The 22,663-nt window shown below is 35.6% G+C and overlaps 1 protein-coding gene across 1 annotated transcript in view; it reads right to left on the bottom strand.

The window, feature by feature from the left end:
* Positions 1 to 22,663, bottom strand: part of LOC136853020 (calcium-activated chloride channel regulator 1-like) — a 531,777-nt gene that overhangs the window by 114,107 nt on the left and 395,007 nt on the right. The window contains exons 8-9 of the mRNA XM_067128177.1: positions 8,442 to 8,587; positions 1,039 to 1,257 (exon numbers count right to left, since the gene is read on the bottom strand). Coding sequence (XP_066984278.1) covers positions 1,039 to 1,257; positions 8,442 to 8,587 — 365 coding nt within the window. The remainder of the gene's footprint in view (positions 1 to 1,038; positions 1,258 to 8,441; positions 8,588 to 22,663) is intronic.

Below are 22,663 nucleotides of genomic sequence, written 5' to 3'. Positions count from 1 at the left end.
TATATATATATATATATATATATATATATATAAAACGGGTTTCAAGTTTAGTTTTCTAAATTGTCTTCAAGATGTCCTTGACAAATGAAGGCGAAATCAGTCTGGATTTATACCTAATGCTTCATGTTTCAATGTGACGATACATTTTAATATGTACATTAGGTGTTCTGATGACTTCAAGTGTAATATATATATATATATATATATATATATATATATATATATATATATATATATATATATATATATATATATATATATATATATATATATATATATATATATATATATATATATATATATATATATATATATATATATATATGTATATGTATATATATATGTGTGTGTGTGTGTGTGTATATAAATATATATATATATATATATATATATATATATATATATTATATGTATATATATGTATATTTATAACTGAATCACGAAAATATGGAACGTGGTGAATATATGAATAAAGGCAATGCCACGAAGGAAAGAGACGCAATGGAGTACTGCAAGGCCTTTCGAATTATAGTCCTTTACTTAGCATTCTGCTAAGTACAGGACTATAAGTCGAAAGGCCTTGTACCTTGTAGTACTCCATTGTTTCTCTTTCCTTTGTAGCATTGCCTTTATATATATGTGTGTGTGTGTTTGTGCGCACGCACGCGATATATATATATATATATATATATATATATATATATATATATATATATATATATATATATATATATATATATATATATATAAAATGTGAGTACGCATTAATGCACTTACGCGTGCGCGCGTCGTAAAGTCATCAAAGGTTGTGCAAAATCATTAATCTAAGAGACCAAAAATCACGACGTCAGACGCTACCCAGTTCTTTTTCCAACTGCGCTGCCAAACGTATAACCCCAACCCTAAGCATGAAACTCCTGACCGTTCGCAACGAATTCATACCACAGCCCCCTGCAAAATATAGTTTATCATCAACAATGTGAAGAGTTTATCATCAACAATGTGAAGAGAGACAATACAAATCAGTGAAAGTCTTACCATGGCGTCCTGGACAGTGACAAAAATCATGTTGACGTCGCCATCCTCTTCCTGAAGGTTGAGCGTTTCCAGGCCTCTGCCCTTGGGGTCTATCAGGTTTATCATGTTGCCCACATGACCCAGGTCATAGTAGGTGAGGGCAAAGCGTACTTGTCCGCCGAGGCTTTCGTCAATGGTGAAGGTTCCTTGGGAGATGCTGCCGATGCCGCCAGGGAACTCCTGAAGAAGACAAATGTAAAGTGCTGGTCAACGGGGGTATTCTGATAAACCAATACAATAAAAATAACGTTTACTACTATTACTAACAATACTACCATTTTCATTATCCTGTTGTTGATGTTGATGATGCTTTTATTTGTAATTCTGTTATTGCAAAGCTTAATCAGATAGCAGGATACATAGGTAATTATCTTATGAATTCTGCTAACGCTTCCATTTTCCCTAAATCCTGCTGCGTTCTTCCTTTTATATGCGGACCCATCGATTACTTTAGGTTAGAACCTACTACGTCTTTCTTTACATAACAATGATCTATTTTTGCTTCTATCACCAGCAGGGTAAAAAAAGGCTGGGAAAAAATTGTAAATTCTCAAAAACAAATCGCAAAATAGACTGAAAATGTCCAAAAGGGCATAAGCCTCTATAAAATTCAACATTCATAATATGACTATAAGAGGAATTCTTCCTTTACGTGAAGGCAAATGTTTCGGATTATCTAATGCTCGGACCTCATGGAAGAGAGAAAAAGATGAGGGAAGCAAAGAATGTGGGATCTATTTCCTACGAAGGCGTCACACTGAGAGGGGGGGTCTAGTGTCATCTTAGAGAAGACATTACTGAAGACCCTCATAGAATTCAGGCGAGATTAGAACAACTTTCTTGTCTAAGTATCGTTTTTCACCTCGACAAAATAACAATGGAAGATGGGAACAACGCGTACATACACCCACACATATATATAGACACACACATAAACTTATACATATATATGTATATATATAGACACATATACATAAACATATACACACACACACACACACACACACATATATATATATATATATATATATATATATATATATATATATATATATATATATATATATATATATATATATATAACCAATTTCATGATTTTACTGAACGAAACTGTAAACATTGCAATCAACATTCACTTCAAATTTCTGCATGTAACACACAAACAAACAAGATGCACACACACACACAGAGAGAGAGAGAGAGAGAGAGAGAGAGAGAGAGAGAGAGAGAGAGAGAGAGAGAGAGAGTTAAGCTTTCGTCGTTGGCAACTGATGAACAATGAAATGCGCCATCTGTCTGTAAAAAGGCCTTCGGAAAACCGAGACCTGTTGCCCTTATGTCTCGCTCCAAAGTAAGACAAATATATCCCTAAACGATGAAAGTTCATACCAATCATGACAAACAAAGGCAGGGAGAGGATTCCAGAATTCGGCAGTATAAGCAAAAAGTGTCATTGAGCCGCCGAGTACACGCATTATTCTTGGTCTCCAGCACAATGAATAAATATGAAAAGCGAATGCTTATGGTCAACGCCACTTCTTCCTTTATTATTATCATTACATAATGACAACAATGTTCGTGTGAGCAAGCAGACTATGGCTAATTTAATTTTGTAAGGTAGAGAGAGAGAGAGAGAGAGAGAGAGAGAGAGAGAGAGAGAGAGAGAGAGAGAGAGAGAGAGAAAATGAGTACAGTTAGGTATGTTATCTGTTCTACAAACTAACATAGAAAGCAATAATTACACTGATAGAGAGAGAGAGAGAGAGAGAGAGAGAGAGAGAGAGAGAGAGAGAGAGAGAGAGAGAGAGAGAGAGTACACTTAGGTATGTTATCTGTTCTACAAACTAACATAGAAAGCAATAATTACACTTATACACTTAGGTATGTTATACAAACTAACATAGAAAGCAATAATTACACTGAGAGAGAGAGAGAGAGAGAGAGAGAGAGAGAGAGAGAGTACAAGGTATGTTATCTGTTCTACAAACTAACATAGAGCAATAATTACACTGATAGAGAGAGAGAGAGAGAGAGAGAGAGAGAGAGAGAGAGAGAGAGAGAGAGAGAGAGAGCCCAGTTCATACATAGTTATTATTATTATTAATTTTAGCGAAGACCAAAAATTGGGAATCCTCCCCCAGAAATGGCAACGCGGCACACGCTCACCCGACCCGTGTTTGGGTATCGGGAGAGTGTACCTTGCAAACACATTAGACAAGATTAATGACATTCAGAGGCTGATCGCTCCAGTCTTTGATTAGCTCGAAGGAATATTAATCATCAGAAAGATGGATTGAATGTGCAATTGCATCATGATGAGACCCGACCGTCTATCGTGGGAACACTGATGCAAATTCAATAACCGAGTCAATCGTTCTTTTGAACTGAATGTCAGAGGGGTCGCAGATTTTCAATTTTTTGGTTTGAATATCGGTCTCATTAATCTGAATTCACATTACACGATTTTTAATGATGCCGTTGATGAACAATTCCGCATAATTACCAAATTTCTGTCCTGTTCTGAAGTGCAGTGTTTTCGTGAGGTAGATGTACGTGTCTCGTATATCACTAAAGTAGCTTCTTTTGTTCACTGTTATACTTGAGAATACTGAAACTTCATAGAATATCCAATACTTCAGTAACCTTTGAATTCATGCCACAAAAGTAAGAAAATACGGGTAAAGAGAAACGGCAACTAAAGGGCAAGAAATTAAATGCATTTAAAAAAGAAATACATATTAAAGACTAAAGATGAAACATTTAACGGATTGAAATGGTTTAAGTATAAATTCAATGATGAAATGACTTCAGTTAACTAGGGAGAGAGAGAGAGAGAGAGAGAGAGAGAGAGAGAGAGAGAGAGAAATTAATGACGCCGCTGTCTTAAAATAAACAAGAGCCAAAATGAAAGCTAGATCATTAGAGGTTTCTCTAACGTCATTTTCTTTTCCCTAAAAGGCTTCAAGCAGAGAGATAATTGCGTAGATTGCGTCATGGCGTTTACACAAAAACAAGGCAAGAGGGCGCATCTTTACTCTTCTCCTTCTAGCTAACTTTTTAGGCTTGTTTCTTTACTGTTGAGCGTCTGATTTCTAAGTTTTCCGTATAAAAACAGCTACCAGTTGCACTTAATGAACTTTTTTAACTTTTACTTCTTTTTTTAATGATGTTTATATACATTTCTTGATAAAGGTGCAGTGACTTTTCTTTTAAGATATTTTATATACAGTAACCTTCTCGCTACTTAAGTGTTCTGGCTCTCATCTACCTCGGGTAATTTACACGCTTGACTGCTCGTTGAAGAAATGTAATTCCATGTCGGTGAGAAAATTCGACTGCAATATGGCGTACCAGCGCGGCTAGATTTTAAGTAGGGGAAATGTAGCCTGTGCTCATTAGAGCGAGAAGAAAACACTGCCTTTTAAAGTGAGTCAGGGAAAGACCGGAAACATACTGTAGTAGAATATAAGATGCAGACACACTTGCTGATTTTGACACCACTTAATGTTTGTTTTATATAAGCAACAATAAATGGATTTTTCTAACTTATTTTTGTACAACTGTGCTCATGACAAACAACAGACCATTACAAAACGTTTCCCTTTACTTAAATATGGAATCTTTCCAAAACACATACCATTATTACCTCTGGTACTAAACACAATGTTCCAGTTTCGCATGACCTTGAAGCCAGGTGATTTTTATTCAGCCTACTGTATCCATGTATCAAATCTTTATTTCTGTCTTGTAACCGCACCGCATATAAACCAACTTTTCCTTATATCAATTTTTTTTAATCCCACTACACACCAAGATCTCAACCCCGTTTTCGTATCACACTAGTCACTGTCCCGCCTCCATCATCTAAAACACGCCTCCATTCCATCATGAAACCTTTTTATTGATCTCAACAGCTTATTATCTACAGCGCACAACCTCAGCATTCTCCATAATACCTCTCCATCAACTCTGTCATACAAACTTCTTCTAGGTCCATATAGGCGACATCCAGCTTTTTAACTTAACTTTTCTACATAAATGTCTCATGATCACGGACCCTCTTCCCCTATCAGTCCTTCCGTCATCTGTCGTACCTTCTCAACCAAAATCATGCAATACTGTGTTCCTGAACATGGCCTCACCTTTGCTTTACAAATGTACATAACATAATTTCTCTCTTTCCTTATACCAATATATTTTTCATCCCACAACACACAACCAGATACACACACACACAAACACACACACACACACACACTCAAATTTATTATCTCCTTTCGTCCTCCTAAAATCATGAACACACCCTTCAGAGTGTATAATCCCATTCTCGAATTTGACACGCTATTTATATCCTCACTGCTCTCCTGTGCATTTTAACCCTAGCCAGTTTTCCATCCATAATATCCTTGTATGTTCTTACTTCCTCCTTTTCAAACTCATTTGTGTAATTACCCCTCAAAAATACATTGACACCACCTCTCACCAACTTTAACTTCCACCTACCTTAACTTTTCTTATACTAAATAATGATCAGATATACCTCCAGCCACTCCTCTTCTCACCATTACATCCATCAACTTATTTACTTTCCAACTCTGAACTAACACATAATGTAGCAAACTTTTTCCTCGCCCTTTTTCTCAAGTATTTTATTTATTAATTTTTCCTAGGAAACCATGTATTTCTAGTGATCAGTCCCACTTCCAAACAATTACACACACACAACCATATATATATATATATATATATATATATATATATATATATATATATATATATATATATATATATATATATATATATATATATATATATATATATATATACGAGGGGCTCTCCATGCTCCTTTCTTTAGGGACGTCCATATCTGCCCACAACACCTGGTCTTCTCTATCACCTATCTTTGCACATAATTCCCTGGCACAGCCTCCCTTTCGTGCTCCCAAACCCAACAAGGCATAGTTTCGGAATCTCCCCCCAAAAAACCCAACAAGGCATAGTTTTGGAATCTCCCCCCAAAAAACCAAAAAGGCACAGTTTCGGAATCTCACCCAAAAAACCCAACAAGGCATAGTTTTGGAATCTCCCCCCAAAAAGCCAAAAAGGCACAGTTTCGGAATCTGACCCAAAAAACCCAACAAGGCATGGTTTCGGAATCTCCCCCCAAAAAACCAACAAGGCATAGTTTCGGAATCTCACCCAAAAAAACCCAACAAGGCATGGTTTCGGAATCTCCCCCCAAAAAACCAACAAGGCATAGTTTCGGAATCTCCCCCCAAAAAACCAACAAGACACAGTTTCGGAATCTCCCCAAAACTCACTTCCACTCTCATTCCCTCCCAGGCTTGGGCCATGTACACTTACTAATACAAAATTTTCACCTACCACGATCAATATTACCTTGAAATTCACAAACTAACGCATTTGTGCTCTTTCACCCGTCCCGAGAGTCTCCCTAATACATCCTTCTTTCAGCTACTGCAAAAATAGTCACTGTCTTTCCTCCTTTTGCAAACGATACCCTGCACCTTCGTCTCAGTGACGAAACATCCAGTCTTCGCTTCTAAAACAAATCATACACACGCTACACAGACACACATACACACATTCACACACACGTGTATGATTTGTTTAAGAAGCGAAAGCTGGGTGTTTTGTCTCACACATTTTATATATATACATAGATATATATATGTATACATATATATATATACAGTATATATATATATATATATATATATATATATATATATATATATATATATACACATATACACAGTATATATATATATATATATATATATATATATATATATATATATATATATATATATATATATATATATATATATATATATATATATATATATATATATATACCCAACACCACACTAGTACTTCCACCTGTCCTTAAGTATATTATTAGGTACGCAGTACATGTAGAAAAACCGCTTGTATTTTTGTTTTTGTTTCTCCATAACGAACATCAACCACTAATTAATCAGAAGTTTAGCACAGAAATGAACTGCCTCGTTACAAATTTTCTTTATCAACTGACAATACTGATAAAACAAAAATATTATGCCGAAACGTTCTCTCTCTCTCTCTCTCTCTCTTTCTCCCCGTACGTATACGAAAGAAAATAAATAAACATTCAAACACAGCAGATAAACACATGTAGAATATTCCTTAAACGTATAATATTGCTTGTAAGGGCTCCTTCTTAACTAAGATAAGTTCCTCAATAAAAATTACGACGTAAAACATCGGAGAAGTTAATGCGGATCAATGATCGAGGGGGTAAACCGGTGAAATTCATTCGCAGGACGTCGGTAAATCAATCAGTTTTTAATCAGTAACCATTTCACTTAATACAATAAAATGTTCTTGATTCAGCTAATCAGCCAATCAGCCAATCAGCCAGCGCAGAAATAAAACTAAGCTAATCAACCAATCAGTCAACCTTCACAATTTGTAAAGTTATTCATATTCACAGAATCAGTCAGAATCTATATCAGACGACCCGTAAAATGGCAGAATTAACCACTCTTAATTAATCAGTTACTCAGTGCGTCGATAAAATCAATGACGGTTAAACATTCAACTCAACCCGCCAATCAACCTGTATACCAATCAGCACTAAACGCTTAAGTAAAAGGCACCAGCATCTCAGTTAGTCAGCGTACAGTTAAAATAAATGATCTTTCAGTCAATCAACCTGTATATTTAGCTGGTAAACTAATAAGATAAATTAATGTAATACAATTAATCAATCAATTTTCCAGTATATCGGCAAACGATAAAAGAATAAATAAATGTAATTCAATCACTGAAACGACCGGTGTATTGGTAAATCAATTAGTTAGCATTCTGATGACATAAATAGATGTAATTCAGTCAACCAACCTATATACCGGTATATCAATGGGCTGTTAAAATTATGAAATGAATTAACGTAATTCTGTCCATCAACCATTATACTGGAAAGTCAATCACATTTACTAGATTACATACTACTTAATTAAATAAATTCGCTTCAAGGAACAGGTAAATCAATCAGAATCCGATAATAGCTACATTAGTAAATCAAAGAGAATCATGGAATCACCAATTAGCTAATCTAAGAATTTTTCAGCCAGCACACCAGTAAATTAACAAATTAGAATCACCCACACAGACAGAGTTAGTAAATCACACACAGACAATCCAATTATTAGTAAATCAATCTAAATATACAAATAAGCCCGCGTATTAGTAAATCAATCAAACCCGATTACTCAGACAATTAGTAAATGAATCCTACGCAATCAGTCAGTGCATCGCCAGTCAATCAATCAAGCAAATGACGGAGCCAAATCTCGCACCTTTTTGTGAACGACCAGAGGCAGAGCATTCGGGTCCGGGATGAAGATCCTGAGGGCGCCGTACAGAGCATCCATCAAAGCCACCATCATGGACACCTTTCCGTCCATGCCGATTCCTTCGTCCAGGACAGCGAAGGATTCCGTTCCTGAAAGGACATCAAGAAGATTTTCTTGTAGACATGTCATGAAAATGCTATGGTTTCGTAATACTTAAAAGCCTCGGTTGGTTGGTTAAGTTCGGAGATCCACAATAACTCGACCACAAGTAAAGGCCTGCTTAATACCACCATTCAAGAGTAAACAGTTTTAATAAGGTTATTTATGTTAGGGACGAACGAATTCCTGAATTTCTGGAGAGAGAGGAGAGAGAGAGAGAGAGAGAGAGAGAGAGAGAGAGAGAGAGAGAGAGAGAGAGAGAGAGAGAGAGATATTACTAAAATGATTTTGTGAAAGACAGAGAAAATAACTTTCAAAGGAGATATATTCATTTGATCAGTTTGTGTAGTGTTAGTTACCATGCTAGAATATAGGTTTTGATTTCATTTTGAAGATGAATACTGGTATATTATTGTAATAATGCTGCAGACAGTAAAACAACGAAAATGAAAGGAGGAACGGACGATTTGAAGCTATCCAAAACCAAAACTCCTATATTTTGCTGTAAAAAACTATTCACGAAAAATACCGTGATAGATACCCAACATTTTACAACTTACACACTATGATAAATTGCCTTTCCAAAGACAGAGTTTAGGGTTTTTATTTCATACATTGTAATGTAAAGAATATCACTTCAATTTATGACATAATGGGTACACTAGTGTATTTCTATATCACTCTCTGAGGGCATATTTTATATAATATCATTTATTATTGAGAAATAAAACTTTTCCAGCATCAATAGATAAAGGTGAATGTTTTCTGTTCTTTTTTCAGTCTTGAAACCTATCAATGCAGAATACAGTATTGTTTCCTTTATACTCTCGACGTCTCTGGTGAGAAATTCGAAACAGTTTAAGATGGATTAGTCTTTCTTGTAGCTTGTGATAAAAAACTGCAAGATTCAAGCTTCTTCACCTTCGTTGCATCTTTGAATGGATGGCATAGCTGATGTCTCCAACAATATTAATCATTCTTATTCACTGTTCATATTTTCTCGTTCTATTATTCCTCAACGGCCACTGGTACTTTCTCTCTCTCTCTCTCTCTCTCCATTACTGTTCAAAGACAATTATCTATGTCACAAGGTACTACATAATTTGTTAGGCCATGTATAACAAATTGGACATTTCGTTTACGTTGTGCAGAATTACCCAGTTATGACAATTATCATATTTCACATAATACCATTTAATGCAGAAGCTGATGGCACAGGCGACCTAGAAAAACGGAATGGGAAAAGAAAAGGTGGAGGCACGAAGGAAAGATGACAGGAAGTCCCAAGCTTGGTAACTGAAGGGAAGTAAGTCACCGAATGGCGAAAGCAGTAATTAAAGATCAAACTAAGGAGATTAAATAAGATAAAGGTAGTTAATTAAAGAGAGATAAACTATTAAAAAATAAATATAGAACTGGCAATACAGCATTCCGAGGTAAACATTTCAGGTTGCCATAGAAACCAGGGTACCACTGAATGATCAAACCTAATGTCAACATCATTAGGGAGAACTCTTACAGGAGCGATACAAAAGATTCATTCAGACGTGAAACTCACGGACTGACTACTTCCAGTATTCGACATTATCCGTACGTACTGATTTAAGGGCAAACTTGGAACGTACGCTAAAACGTTAAATGTGTGTCTCACATTTTTCCAAGAGTTGGGCCACAAACATGGATCATGTAGGATGGGAATGTTATGGTAATTGATTGGTTTACTGATTTTTTAATCTGCCGTCGGCACAAGTTTGAATATATAAGCCAGAAATATTTTTTGTGCTATAAATAATTTTAAAAATCGTGAATTTATTTTTTATTTTTATAAACAATAATTCAACTGACACGTAAAATTGAATGACCACTAACTTTTAATGTAAAAGAAATGCAGAAATAAAGGGTTATACTTCTCATCTTAGGTTAGGAAAACAATAATAATAATAATAATAATAATAATAATAATAATAATAATAATAATAATAATAATAATAATAATAATGCGATTAACAACATCACTGACATCATTAATGACGAAGATGTCTGGGAAAGTCCTTTCCTCCGAAAAATATTTTAAGTACCGGGAATAAGGCGGAAAATCCTTCTTAATTACCTAATCAACGATCTACTTGGAATGGAAATTTTATATATCATATGATATACTATGCACACACACACACACACACACACACACACACACACACACACACACATATATATATATATATATATATATATATATATATATATATATATATATATATATATATATATATATATATATACTGTATATGGTTGTGGGCTCCTCCTTGTGAATAATTATGCATGGAGAAATAGCATACTTTAGCAGCAAAAACAGTCATAAACGCATACACTTAGATTCGAAACCTAATTATTCCTTGAAAATTAAAGTGAGAGAGAGAGAGAGAGAGAGAGAGAGAGAGAGAGAGAGAGAGAGAGAGAGAGAGAGAGAGAGAGAGAAGCTGAGAAGAAATTCGTAATAGAGTCTGAGTAAAATATGACATTCAAAATTATTATATCTTTTCGGCGTTACAAATTTTACAGTACCATCAAATGCGGTTTTGAACAACTGTCGAACGAAGAAAATCATAACTTATTAAGCTGATGTTTCTTAAGAAAAGAAAAGGTTCTTTACCAACCAATAAACTCATATCCCCAGGAATATCTTCACTGAAAACCAACAGACTATATCTTTAGCCTCTTCACTCCCAAATTTCTTCATAATAATCGAATACTCCATGGGTACTCCAGCAAACCCTCTCTTTGGGCCCCTTTGGCTAAAATTACATGACCTATCCAAGAGAAAAGGACACTCTTTCTCCTCACGCGAACTCCCTTCAAGAATAATGAATATGCCATTGTGACCTTCTACTCTGATCTTTCTCTTCTCTTACAGTGCTAATCTATGAACGCTATCTTTATTCCGGAGTCGATTTTAACCAAAGGAAATGTAGACTTGATGAAGTTTTGACATATCCTGGTTAGTCAGGTTGGTGGCAAAACACAATCAATACTGGATGAGGTACTAACAGCTGTTACTTGTAGAATTTATAGATAGTGCTTGTAATTTTAGTAGGCACTATCTATAGATTTAGATTCTGTTCACAAATAAATTCATTCCACTCTCATTCGACCGCGACAGTATGTTGTTACATATGGATAGATAAATTTTTCCCTCACTGAAAGGCCTTAATGACATCGAAATATTGTTTGTCTGGATTCCTCTCAAAATGGTCATCCCCATGATCATCAGAATTTCTTTAGAAAAATCATAAACCGTTAGAAGTACCCGGTAGCCTACAATTACTTGTTAACAAGGTGGGACAATTCTTATGGTGTCTAGAAGTTGTTAGCATTTTCCTTCTAGCGAAAGGTCTAAGTAACCATAAACCCCAAGTAACATGGAAAGCTCTTCATATTTTTGACAATCCTTGCTTATTAAGGGCCATTACGGACTTTGAAAGCTTTACGTATCGAGCATACCACGTTTCCCAAAGTCTTGAAAAACCCAGCATGACAAGTTCCTTGGGACATAAATAATCTGCGTAACACGTATTCTAGAGGCACTGATTACGCATCAAACCATGCCCCATGAAACTCGAAACAGCCAGCAATATATTGTGCCCGAGGAGCCATACATAACAAAGATATCTAACAACCTGGACGCTCTACATGCTTAGTACTCTGGAATCCCCAAATAAATTGGCAACCTCGGCATACCGAGTATGTTGTTGGCCTTGGTTAACCGGTATCATAAATCCCATTCAATCTAGTATTCAAAAATACAAATATTATCTACTCTTAGAAACGTAACGTATGGTAAAGGGTACCCTGATATTCAAAGACATTGTACAGAATTACAATCTAACACAAGATTCATTTCACTTAAACAGGCGACAAAAGCTCATATACTGTATATATGGTGTATATATATATACACATATATGTATATATGCATATATATATATATATATATATATATATATATATATATATATATATATATATATATATATATATATATATATATATACTGTGTATATATATATATATATATATATATATATATATATATATATATATATATATATATATATATATATATATATATATATATATATATATATATATAATGCGCATGTAAATTAGGAGAGTTCTTCTTCTTCTACTTCTTGAAAAATTCGTAAAACAGTTATCAAATACTTGCGGAATGCATATTTACAAAATCATCTATTTATCGGGTGAAGTTGAAAGATATTTGTTTTTTACTTCAAACTTGCTCTCGCGTTCTACAGGGCAAACTCTTGACTGAGTTGGTCATGAATATTTGAAAGGAAGTGAATTAATAATATGACGCAAAAAGTCACAACAAGAATAGGTTCATATTTGATGCATTGCAGAGCACACACGCAAACACACACACAAAGTGAAAAAGTTACTAAGATGGTAAATATATTTTTTATTATGTGTCTGTTTGGATTTAGATTCATAATATTGTGCATTGTGCGCCTTGATGTTTTGTTGCATTAATGTCATATTTTGCTGCACGCTGGCAATTTCGGCTCATCAGAACGTTGCATATTGAGAGGAAGCAAGGACTGAAAGATAAAGATTTTTAATGTCATCCCTACAAAATATTCCTCTGATTACAATGAAAACGAAAGGGGACAGTAATGACAATAACCTTCAAATCTTTTCAGGAAAAATTTACAGAAATCACATTACACTTTTCACCTCTCGTCAAAGTGTTCATTATTATTATTATCATGCATTTTTGTTTCCAGGGTATCGTAGGCAGCCAAATTCGTGTTAAAAAGTATATCATTTTGACCTTCAAATAGTGTGACCAACGGCAATAACTCATTTGTGGATTTCTGACTAGGCCAAACACTAAGCTTAACAAACATACAGCCATTATCTTTAAAGTGCAGATTATTATCTCATTATCTCTTGGAAGAAGACCCTCTCTGAGGCATACCTCGCTGAAAAGAATGGCACTCTGTATGCTGTTGAGGTTATATTTTGCTTTCTGAATTTGGCGTATAAGTTTCTTCGTTTCAGCAGGCAAATTATAAAGCAGCTGGGCGAAGTTCATTTATTGTTCCAGCACTTCGATAGTCCTTATTACCATTGAAAGGAGGTAAATGGCACTAGGGGTACATGCAGGGAGTATTTATGCCTGAAAACGGGTTTACAAAGAAAGAGGGCGATTTTTGATTGGTCGGTCATATTCAGGGAGCTCTGCTATTGGCTGCCAGTCTGGCTGACCGATGCAGGCGCTGATTGGGTAGCGGCGGGGGCTTTGCTGCAGCTCAAAGAGGAGGGTGGCTGTAGCGTTGTCTCAGGGGCGCGTCTCGTTGCAATCCTGACGGTGGTTGGCAGGAGGAGGGTTTCCTGAGTAACATTTAGAATAGGCTTCCACCGAAAAAGGGCGAGGACCTCCTTGTAGAGGAGGCAGCAGTGGTCCAAGTTGCCATCGAGGATTGTGGTATTCCTCACGATCTGCTGGCATTGGGGACGTTGCCGTGTTCCCACATGCAGTGCTGGTACAACGCCCTTTCATGTAGATGGACAGCGATCCTCTGAGAAAGGCGAGTCATTATCATACCAATGTTAGAATGGTAGCATCCATTTTCGGGTACAGTATCTGGTAGACCACTCCTCTCCCCGTCATGGATCGCAGCTGATGGAGGGGTTCTTCATGAGTTACTGGGCAGTCCTCAGGTGATATCAGCAGGAGAGTCATGCATCCCAGGAGGGCACAAAGACCATACAATTATTTAACAGGGAATACATGGATATACGGTATGAGGAGGACGAGGCAGCCCTGAAGAACATCATTAGGGCTCATGTAACTCCTGTCGAAGTAGACACAATGGTCAGCCTTATGACCAATTATGAGGATTGCCCAGTACCTCATGGAGAACAGCCCCTCTCTCAGCAGCGATCCCTTGAAGAGGAGAGGAGTGATCTATCAAATATTGTGCCCCGAAAATGGATGCCATCATTCTTATATTGGTATGACGACTTGCCTTTCTAAGATGATCGCCATCCATCGACATGAAGGGGCGGTGTACCAACAATGCTTGAGGGAACACCTCAACAACGCCCCTCCCCGCAAAGACAGCAGACCAGGAGGAATACCACAATCCTCGACGGCGATATGGCCCACTGTCGTCTCCTCTGCAAGGAGGCCTTGCCATTCTTCAGTGGAATCCTACTCTAAATGTTACTCAGGAAACCCTCCTCCTGCAAACCACTGTCAGGAAAACAACGAGGCGCGCCCCGATACAACTCTACAGCCGCCCTCCTCCTCGGGCTGCAAACAGAGTCTCCTGCACTAACCAAGTAGCGCCTCCGTTGGTCAGCCAGGCTCGCAGCCCATAGGAGAGCTCCTTGAATATGACCGACCAATCACAAATCGCCCCCCTTCTTTGTAAACCCGTTTTCGGGTATAAATATTCCTCGCATGTATGATGTATCCCTGGTACCACTGACCTCCTCTCGATGGTAGCAAGGACTATCGAAGAGCCGGAATAATAAATGAACTTCGGACAGCTGCTTTATCCTTATCATCATTATTATTATTAACTGATAACCTTTTCTCCCTTGAATCTATGAGCTCAAAAAGTGACACCTGTTTTACTGCAGTTGTGCGGCTGGAAACTTGACGTCTCTGTTCTCTTAATGCACCCGCATGGTAAAGTAATTGGACGGTTTCTTTTGACATACCTGACTGCAGTATCGGCATTATATATCTTGGGTAACTCAGCATCAGTTTGTTTCTTATGTTTTGCAAAAGTTATGAAAGTATTTGCGTCATTCTTTACGGCAGCTAGCTAACGCCCGGCACGATAATTTGTTCCCTTACGCTGTGTGGTGACCATTCAACAATTATTATTCTCCAACACTGGCTGTGTCATAACCTTTTTGCCAAGGGCTTCCATAAATTTACGTTTGCTTTCTACTTATGTTGCTTTTTCCTTCACACAAGAGAACCCTATGCTCGGGAAACTCTTCATTTTGTAAATGGGATGTAACCTGATACCAAATAATGATAGTGATTGAAGAATAAACTACACTGCATAAATCCTTAAAGAAATGGACTGCCTACAGTGTTTCGAAGTATTTTTATTGCCATGTATTGCAATAAGCAACTTTATTCACTTCCATAATTACGAGTAAATTTACTCCCAAATTCATATCCTTCCGGAACTGCAGTTATTCCTGAATTACTTTGTGCGTAAACATGAGATAACATCCACAATCCCCAAAAAATCATCCATCCTCTCTTCCGCCAAAAAGTTGTTTTTCACCTTCTTATATCTAATGACTTACAGCAATTCTCCGCATTTAATTCACCGACAAATTCTAAGCGAGGTCCCCGATAGCACCTTGAAATTAACATAAACACATCATATTTTTCCTTCCAGAGTGACACAGAGGAGCCTCTATCCCGGTAAGATAACCCGGAGTCTCCAGCCCTGGTTATGCGAGGCGGCTTCCAGGCCGTCATATCCCCAGGTTGAGCGGTCCCGTCACCTCCAGCGACGAGCGCATCTCCCCCGATGACTAACGGCCCGACGAGCCATTTCAGGCACTGGCCTCTTTACCGCTAAAACACTTCCACCAAAAAAAAAAATAAATAAAAAAAAAAAAAAAATAAATAAATAAATAAAAAAAAAAAAGTTGAACAGAGAGAGAGAGAGAGAGAGAGAGAGAGAGAGAGAGAGAGAGAGAGAGAGAGAGAGAGAGATCTGGTCTTGGAAAAATATATCGTTGGAAAGACTGTCAAATAGGAAGAGGAGGGGGTGAGAATGAAACGTTTCTCTAAGAAGGACTGAAAAATGCGGAGGCGAAGAAAGCAAGACTCGCCTCAAAAAAAAAAAAATAAAATAAAATAAAATAAAATACAATAGGACGAAGGTAAAAAACTCGCATAAAAATGTAGAGAGAGAGAGAGAGAGAGAGAGAGAGAGAGAGAGAGAGAGAGAACTCCGCTTCCAGCCACCTACAGATTCGAGGTGCTGGTGCCCTGGCTGGTTAGGTCCCTCCGACGAGGGTTTGAAAAGTATACAAAAATTTTCTTCTTTTTTTTTTCCTCCCCAAAGGCTTCCTGAAGGATTGGTTTCGTAACCGACTTTGAAAGGGATCGCCACTTTTGAATGATTTAAGAGATGCTAGGCAGTCTCTTTCTCGGTGCATACATATTGGATGATATCCTGCCGGAGCTTCAATATTTGAAGGTCAATATAGCCGCCAGGGTGAATTTATAACACTGGTATTCAGAGCTTCCAATTGCATACTAATTATCAGTAAGACAGAAACCACCTAAAGGCATGCTGATGCCTAATCTATTCTTATCTGTGATTTTATTTTTATTTCACGATACATGAATGTGGGTTAGAGAGAGAGAGAGAGAGAGAGAGAGAGAGAGAGAGAGAGAGAGAGAGAGAGAAGAGAGAAAAGTGTACCTTAGTTTTACCAGACCACTGAGCTGATTAACAGCTATTCTAGGGGTGGCCCGAAAAATTAGATTTATTTTTACGTGGCTAAGAACCAATTGGTTACTTAGCAACGGGACCTACAGCTTATTGTGGAATCCGAACCACATTATAGCGAGAAATGAATTTCTAACACCAGAAATAAATTCCTCTAACTCTTCATCAGCCGGCCGGAGACTCGAACTCGGGCCTGGCGAGTGCCAGTCCACAGCTCTACCGACTCGCCCAACGAGGAGCTGAGAGAGAGAGAGAGAGAGAGAGAGAGAGAGAGAGAGAGAGAGAGAGAGAGAGAGAGAGAGTATAGTTTACGTTATGAGTAAAATACAGTTCTTCAGTTCTTAAATAAGTGTAAACTAGTAAAACTCTCTTGCTAATGATAAAACCTAACTTATAAATCAAACACTAATCAAGAAGATATGAGCTTCACAAACCCGTAACTAATGCTGTTTAACATGCTCCCTAAAGAATCTTCAATGAAAAGGAAAGGGTCTTTCACGTATATAATGACTACCCATAACGTATGAATACACAATCACATGCATATGTACCCGATTTATACTTAACAAGATACGAAGGAGCTAATTACACAGTATCAACCCTTTTGAAGTAACGAACAATGAAGAAGGCCGAGTAGAGGCGTACCAATCACGGTGTGCCAAGCGTGGTTTGTACACTAGACGGCACTCAAGGATGGATGGATGGATGTATGATATTTAGGGCAAACGCCCAGGCACTGGGGCCAACAAGGCCATTCAGCGCCGTAATGAAGAGAAAATAAATTATGTTAAGGTTATGAATTCATGAGGGAAATGATTAATAAATAAAATGAAGTGATGTGACCAATAAATAAAGGTATGGAGTTTAATGAATGATGTGATATATATATATATATATATATATATATATATATATATATATATATATATATATATATATATATATATATATATATATATATATATTAAATTTAATGTCATTAAAATTCAATAAATATATTAAGTAATAAATTAAATATCGTTAAAAATTTTAACACACTTTAAAAAAGAGATGAAAGCAGAAATATCTGCTCAAGGAGTTTTGTATATCCCCATCTTAGGGCTTACAGGCACTCTTATCTGCCATTTACTTTTTGCCTGTGTCTTCCTACTGTATTATTTGTATCATCGGCATTATTATTATTATTATTATTATTATTATTATTATTATTATTATTATTATTATTATTCAAGCTTTAAACCTAGAGTGGAAACTCTTGTCATTGGGGTTATTACAAGCCCACGGGGTCCAACAAGGAAGGAAAATCGGCACAAACAAAGAAATGATGAAATTTAGCTGCACTAAAATCAAGACCAGTCAATCGAATTAACCGACTTACCTCTACCTCGGCTCAATTTTCTCCTCTCGTTTAGGACACACCTGTGGGTCTAGATATGATCCAGTCATCTCGTTAAACTATTAATAGTAATATTATTGGTGAATGTGCAAAACATTTGCTCGCGCTTTCTTCCACGGGCTGTAGTCTTCTTGAAAGCATATAAAATACATATTTCAGCAGGGATGAATCCTAACCTAACCTTCCCGTAACCTAACATATCCTAGGGTACCGTGCCCTGACCTAGCTGGGTGGAAGCACTACGGCCTCCCATCGAGACATCGGTTATAGCAGAACGATGTGTGCGCAACTACACTGCAGTACTGCAGTACTGCAGTAGAGTTTTAGTATGTTTCATTATTAGTCAAGCTCCAACCGTACCTGGAAAAGGAGAATGCTCCGAACCCAAGGACACCAATTGAGGAGGTAGACCATTAAGGAAAAAAATCGAACTAAAGAATAACCGACATAGAGAAACAACGAAGTTAAACAAGACATAGAAACCATGAACTGAGACGCAGATACGCCTACTCAAAAGAAAAACATTCACACAGCTTTGTGAATGAGGACGGGAGCCGTGTTCTACACCAATCGAACGCTTGACTCTATGATAAACTGTAAAAACGAAGTTCCATATTTTAAAAAACTGGGTACATAGTAAGAGCAAGAAAAAAAAGGGGGCGTCACTCATCTGAATGTTTTTGAATAACACGACTCGTAGGAATACAAAGTAAATAAGAGTGCAGGTGAAAGGACAGGTAGCCCTAAAAAAGAAAGAAAAAAAGACAGGTAGCCCTAAAAAAGAAAGAAAAAAAAATTCAGTCAAAAGAAGCATTAAAGAGTCAGCGAATTTTCCAGCATACCTTTCCACAGAACAGATGTTGAAAAGTAGGGATCTGTTTCTCCTCTAAAAACAATAGCAAAATTGAATCTGACAACCAGAAATATAAGAAAACGAAATTAGAGGAGAGAGAGAGAGAGAGAGAGAGAGAGAGAGAGAGAGAGAGAGAGAGAGAGAGAGAGAGGGAGAGAGAGAGAGAGAGAGAGTAATAAATAAGAAAATGGACAGCGTCTGATATACCTAGTGGCCGTGATCCGACCATTCATCAGGATTCTTCTATCTCTTGCATCCATCCCTGCCCCACCCCCTCCCCCTATTCCTCTGCTTCTTCTACGAGTGGGAGATAAGGCTATCATTTTTCTTAAGAACTCTTTCCAGCAGATATCGGTGGGGAGGGTACGGGGTAGATACAGACAATAGAGACCAGGATAGAGATGCCCACATAATTTATGATTCTGTATATATACGTATATATATATATATATATATATATATATATATATATATATATATATATATATATATATATATATATATATATATATATATATATATATATATATATATATATATATGTATATATATAAATGTATATATACATATATATATATATATATATATATATATATATATATATATATATATATATATATATACATACATACATATACACACACACACTGTCCGTGTGTGTCTGTGGTGCCCGTCAAATGTATGAATAAGTAATACATATACAAACGGGCATTCACCTACACGTGCATGCGTATACTGGTACACAACACGGCATACGTTCAGTAAAGGAGCAAATAACGGAATTAAACTGATTTCAGTTCCAGTGTCCAATTCTACTGGTTTACAACGACAAACCAAATTGTTTTGTGCTGTTAACAAAACGGGCATCTGATAGTGACAAGCTACAGATAGCAAGAATTCCAAACTGAATTTCAATAGATTGGGAATGGAAGCTGAACTAAGTCTATTCAGCGGTTTTGAAACACAAACACATTCACGTACACCATCAACACATACTATACTATATATATATATATATATATATATATATATATATATATATATATATATATATTTTATTATATATATGTGTATATGTTTATTATATATATGTATATATATATATATATATATATATATATATATATATATATATATATATATATATATATATATATATATATATATATATATATATACATATATATAATAATACGCTTTTATTTAGCTTGCTTTTTTGTCTCTTTGTTTGTTTGTTTGTCTAGGTCAAATCTTGTAAATCAATATTTGACCCGTTCCCTTCGTCCGATGGACTTGAAATTTTGCATGGTTACTCAATCCCAGTGACAATACAACCTTACATGATCAGTAGGTCAGCAGTGACCTCTAGTGACCCTACAGTGACCTCTCCCAGTATCTCAGGATTTGCAAGAAACTCTCCGGATTTTTCATACCTTCTTTGACTCGGCAGAATAAGTTAATGACTATAAAGATTCTTCAAGCCTTCTTTGGCTCGACAGGATAACACGTTCATTTTCGCTAGCTACAATCATAATACCGTTACAATTTCTGTGAAAACTAAAAAGTATAAAATAAAAAAATAAAGGTTAAACACGCTTTTATTAAAATGCACTAAAAAGTGAAGAATAATTTTTGGAGACACACCAGGACTTTCTTAGAATTCATCATGTCTACAAAAATAAAAGCTTGGGAGCCGAACATGGAAGGAAATACTACAAGAAATGTTTCTTTTCTTGTTGTTTTTCCTTCAATGTTTGGCTCCCAAGCTTTTATTTTGTAGACAAGATTAACTGTAAGAAAATCCGGGTGTTTCTCCAAAAATTACTTTTCACTTTTTAGTGCATTTTAATAAAAGCGTGTTTAAAATTAAAAATAATTTTATATATACGTACACCATGATTTAGTCCAACATATTATACAATTCACGATTATTTTATTTGTTTTCCCTTGTATTTAATCATACTCAACGATTTTCTGATTATTAACAAACGCACAAACAATATCAGACAGCCACTTTTCCGACTGCGCGTTTAATATTTTCAGTCTTTGTTAACCCAAACTTCATTCTCCGACAAAGTCATATATGAAATAATTAACAATTAACATTTTACAGCACTGCAAAATAACGAAGGCTAATTAGTTAACAAATAACACCCTTAAAAAAAAAGTTTACAAGTTTTCCCAGGAGCAAATAGTTCTATACTAAAGACAGAGGTATCATTATTATTATTATTATCATATTTTATAAAAATGTTATCAAAATTATTCTAGGGTATACGTCTTGTAATTGAAATTCTTCTGGCAAGGTTTACCAGATCTAGTTATAAGCGTGATACAAGTCATGTTTCTGAGTTAATTCTACGCCTTTTACCTAACAAGTAAAATGAAAAATAAAAATATCTATACATCCTAATCGGCAGCTGAATACGGAACATGAAACAAAGCCTTCCGTGTAACTTGAAGATTATATAATGTTATATTTCGTACATAGACTTAGTTAGAATTGGTGTACAATATCGATATATCGCATTCGCAAAATATAACGACATATTTGTATTATAAATATATATCTTCTAAGAGAAAAAAATATCCAAAAAGTAAAAGATATTACAATGGCAACAGAATAAGCAAGAAGCTAATTAATGCTAAATTTGGTTATTTTTTAATATGCGCTTAACAGAGACTGTACTACCATATATGTATATATATATATATATATATATATATATATATATATATATATATATATATATATATATATATATATATGTGTGTGTGTGTGTGTGTGTGTATACACATACATACATATATATATATATATATATATATATATATATATATATATATGTGTGTGTGTGTATATATATACATACATACATATATATATATATATATATATATATATATATATATATATATATATATATATATATATAATGTTACCATTAAGCTACAAATGTCCTTTAATATCCAATTCGCTCTCCCTCGGAAATGATATATCTTCATAAACTGCATGTTACCGCAGGGGAATTTTTTAGTTGATAATAAGTTCGTCATCTCGAGACGACGAACTTATTATCAACTAAACAGTTCCCCTTTGGATAACACACATGAAAATATATTATTTCTGAGGCAAAGGGAATTGGATATTAAAGGACATTTGTAGCTTAATGCTTTTATATGAATCATCTTGATGTGATAAAATTCATTCATATATATATATATATATATATATATATATATATATATATATATATATATATATAGTATATATATATATATACAGTATATATATATA

This window comes from Macrobrachium rosenbergii, chromosome 3, assembly GCF_040412425.1.
Source record: "Macrobrachium rosenbergii isolate ZJJX-2024 chromosome 3, ASM4041242v1, whole genome shotgun sequence".
Lineage (NCBI taxonomy): Eukaryota > Metazoa > Arthropoda > Malacostraca > Decapoda > Palaemonidae > Macrobrachium > Macrobrachium rosenbergii.
The sequence above is the reverse complement of the archived record's forward strand: the minus strand, read 5'-3'. Positions and strand labels throughout refer to the sequence as shown.